Source organism: Ailuropoda melanoleuca, chromosome 15, assembly GCF_002007445.2.
Source record: "Ailuropoda melanoleuca isolate Jingjing chromosome 15, ASM200744v2, whole genome shotgun sequence".
In the NCBI taxonomy this organism is placed as follows: Eukaryota; Metazoa; Chordata; class Mammalia; order Carnivora; family Ursidae; genus Ailuropoda; species Ailuropoda melanoleuca.
The window spans coordinates 32989636-32993836 of NC_048232.1; the positions used below are offsets into that span (position 1 = coordinate 32989636).

A 4201-nucleotide genomic window follows, 5' to 3' on the forward strand; every position below is an offset into this window, starting at 1 on the left:
CCGGTGATGGGTATTAAGGAGGGCACATATTGCATGGACTACTGGGTGTTATATGCAAACAATGAATCATGGAACATTGCATCAAAAGCTAAGGCTGTACTATATGGTGACTAAGATAACATAATAAAAAATTTAAAAATAAATAAAAATAAAAAGAATGAACTGATGGTTACCAGAGTGGGGAAGAACTGGGGGGAGAGAAGCAAAATAGGTGAAGGGGATTACGAGGTAAAAACTTCAGTTATAAAATAAATAAATCACAGGGATATAATGTACAGCATAAGTGATAATCAGTAATGCTGTGATAACTTTTATGGTGGCAGATAATAACTAGACCGATTTTGGTGACCATTTCATAATGCATAGAAGTATCAAATCACTATGCTGCACACCTGAAATTAATGTAATATTGTATTTCAATTATAATTCAATTTCTTAAAATAAGTAAATATGGTCATCTATGGCTAATGACGCTTACAACAAAGGGAGATAGACAGATGGGTAGAATGTTGATGGGAAGCCAACAGACAACATCTTAAATTTGATACTACTCAGAGACTCACATGGCCCATCTCACTTTTTATTTACCTCTTAGGAACAGGCAAACATCCCACCGCAGTCATTCAGATTGTCAAGGATGTGAGCACTGTATGTTTTTAAAGTCACTGATGTTATTATTCTATAAATGTGGATCATGAAGTCAACCAATTGTGAAAATCGGGATGAAAATGCAGTACTTGCCAAAGACCACAGGTTAGTACAAACAGGGAAGGGGGGCTGAAGGAGAATCCAGGTCAAAGTTTAATATCACCTCATGCTGCCAACAGCTGTGTGGAATAATGGGGAGACTGACAAAAACGATTCTGAAGATATGATTTTTTTCTAACCCATATTCATGTTAATTAGAGGGACCTTTTCTATTCTCTTAGCCTATGAATCAGAAAAATTGAAAAATGCACGAAGGACACCACGGCCAAAGCTTCCTTCCTTGGGGATTACAGATTTATCTACAAAGGACTCTTCTTGTCAGAAACATGAATGTCCCTTTTCCTGGTTTCTACATGCCAAGAATAGAGAACAAGAACGTTTGAGGCATGATAAACTGTCATCCTTAATTTGCCATTGAGGACACTTTAGACTTTGAGCAAAATCCACTCTGAGGTGCTGCCTGTGGCTATTTCAAAATCTCTATTCTCAGAGATCTATCCCAAATCTACCTACAAGACTTTGAACACAGCAGAAAAACATAAGAAAATGCTAATTATTATGATTTATGGATACCAGTGCCTTGTTCATGTAGTCAAAAATGCTCACAGTACAATATGAGATCATACTGAACCAAAGATCTTAAAGATCTATTACAAATTTATGCTTCCAAAGAAATGGGGGTGCAGGAAAAAAATCACTCATGTATCAAAACCTTCAACCATATCCATGTGAAGACTGTCCTAATGGTTGCTGAAACAAGGGAGTCAGAGGTTTGGACAATAATGGAGATGAGGATCTATGGCAGACAACCAGTGAAACGTCAAATACTGCAGGGAAGGGGGAAGAGCACAAGCAGGGGAAAGGGAAGCACAGAAAACAGAATCTGATAGAAATAGTTCCACCAAAAGCACAGAAGTATGAGAAATTAACAGAGTCAGAGGAAAACATTTCGTAAACATTTTGGATTTAAACATTTTGGATTTCGTAAACATTTCGGGATTAAAGGATAGGTTCAAAATGTTACTCTTCTGAAAAAAATTTGAGTAATTATTCTGTAATAGAGTCTGGTAAGTGTCCGGGAATATATCAACTTGGGAAATTAAAAACACTTTAGAAATGAGGTCATTCACATAGAAGATGATTGGGCTTCCATGGAGCCAAGTCCAGGGCAATGCGATGCTGGTTTAGGTCAACTGCATGGAGAGTAATATATGGCATGACTCATTAGGATCAGCTTTGTGTCTCCTACCCTAAGAAATGTGAGTTTTCATCATTCACCTCTTTCCTTTAGATCTCCAAAAGGTCAATAATGAAAAACAGGACGTTTACTGAGTTTATTCTGTTGGGCTTCACCAATCAACCTGAGGTCCAGGTTGTGATATGCATCTTTCTGTTCCTCACCTACGTGATAAGTGTCCTAGGAAATCTGACTATCATCATTCTCACTGTAATAGACCCTCACCTCCAGACCCCCATGTATTTCTTCCTCCGGAATTTCTCCTTCTTAGAAATTTCCTTCACATCCATTTTTATTCCCAGATTTCTGACCAGCGTGACAACAGGAAATAAAGTCATCAGTTTTGCTGGATGCTTGATTCAATATTTTTTTGCTATATTCCTTGGGGCAACAGAGTTTTACCTCTTGGCTTCTATGTCCTATGACCGCTATGTTGCCATCTGCAAACCCCTGCATTACCTGACCATCATGAGCAACAGGGTCTGCATACAACTCGTGTTCTGCTCCTGGCTGGGAGGATTCCTAGCTATCTTACCCCCAATCATCCTGATGAGCCAGGTGGATTTCTGTGCCTCCAATGTTCTGAATCACTATTACTGTGACTATGGGCCCCTTCTGGAGCTGGCCTGCTCAGACACAAACCTCCTAGAAGTGATGGTCATCTTCCTGGCAGTTGTGACTCTGGTGGTTACTCTGGTGCTGGTGACATTTTCTTACACATTCATTATCAGGACCATTTTGAGGATCCCTTCTGCCCAGCAAAGGACAAAGGCTTTTTCCACTTGTTCCTCCCACATGATTGTCGTCTCCCTCTCTTATGGAAGCTGCATGTTTATGTACATCAATCCTTCTGCAAAAGAAGAAGGTGCTTTCAACAAAGGAATAGCTGTGCTCATTACCTCAATTACTCCCTTGTTAAACCCCTTCATTTACACTCTAAGAAATCAGCAAGTGAAGCAAGCATTCCAGGACACCATCAAAAAGATTGTGAAGCTTTAAAAGACAATACATTTCCATGAAAAATAGATTTCACTTACTAAATGTGTATTGAGTGTCTACTATGTTTCAAATGCTGAACTGGCCCTTGAGGATAAATATATGAATGACATATGTCCTAAGTTAAGGAATCTGTAGCCTACTAAGACAGGAAGGTGTTAAACTGTAAATTCATGTAGTAAGTTTACAAAAAATAAAAGAACATAGTTAAGTGTTATTAAGGAGGAAAAATGAGAATCCATAAAAAGAACAGTTGGAGGAAATTAACTATTTTCCAGAAATGACTTGAAATTTCAGAGGCAAACATATTGCTTATTTAGAAGAGTGGAAAGATAAGCATTTAGAGTGAGACAGAGAGGCCATGATGAAGGTATTTTTTAATTACAGACTATGGAGTTTCATCTTTCAGTTGACATTGGTGAGTCCAGAGAAGTTTTAAGAAAGGAAGTTATATTATCAGCATTATTTTGAAGGAAATCCGGCATTGGCATTGTTCTTCCTCATGGAGCCCTGGAGACTATGCTTTGGACAAATTGTCAATAATTTTGATTCTCCTCCCCTTTATCATTCATCTTTCAATTGTAGCCATTACAAATTTCATCCTTCCCTAAAGGAAAATTAAAAGGCTATACATTTAGTCCACTTCTCTTCAAATGAGGTGAAAACCCCCAAGATTTATTAACTTACATTTTCTAGAAGTTGTGGTTAGAAGACGTTCTAGAGCCAAGGTTAAAAGCCTCCTACTTCTACACAGGATCTATTGTTGCTTTTCTAGCTGGGATCTTTTTAGGTTAATGGCTGAGATCTCCCACTCTCTTTTGTAGTTCCTGGAGATTTCTTTTTCTATTGTAATTTTATTTTCATCTGTTTATTTACTTTTGTTAGATACTAGAAAGGACAAATTCTGTGATACGACTCCATTCTTTTAACTTTTCCCCAAATTTTTGTTTTTGTTTATAACATAAGCCATGGATACCTTTTCATAAACTAAAAATGAATATAAAGTATTAATATGGATTTATATTTAGAATGTTCCAAATTAGGAGTCTTAAGCAACCAAACAGGACTACCCTACCAAGAGCTCTACACATGGATTCAGGGTAACAACAGCTTGAATATGAACTGGTGGTGGTAGGGCCTCAACTTCAAAGGAACTGAAAACATTTTTTGGAAACCTGAGTACTTGCACATAGCGTAGTAATACCCTAATACACTACAGATTGTTCATTACTATTTGAGGTACAAGTGGAGGATCATCTG

The 4201-nt window shown here is 37.7% G+C and overlaps 1 protein-coding gene across 2 annotated transcripts; it reads left to right on the forward strand.

Moving 5' to 3' along the window:
* The first annotated feature begins 2017 nt into the window (after positions 1-2017).
* Positions 2018-3087, forward strand: LOC117796453 (olfactory receptor 6C4). 2 transcript variants are annotated; one of them, XM_034644306.1, is made up of 2 exons: positions 2018-2932; positions 3070-3087. In XM_034644306.1, the coding sequence occupies exons 1-2, from the start codon at positions 2018-2020 to the stop codon at positions 3085-3087; spliced, it is 933 nt and encodes a 310-aa protein (XP_034500197.1). The 2 variants fall into 2 exon arrangements, with proteins under 2 accessions (XP_034500197.1, XP_034500198.1); XM_034644307.1 differs by lacking the exon at positions 3070-3087 and having other exon boundaries at positions 2018-2944.
* The last annotated feature ends 1114 nt before the right edge of the window (positions 3088-4201 follow it).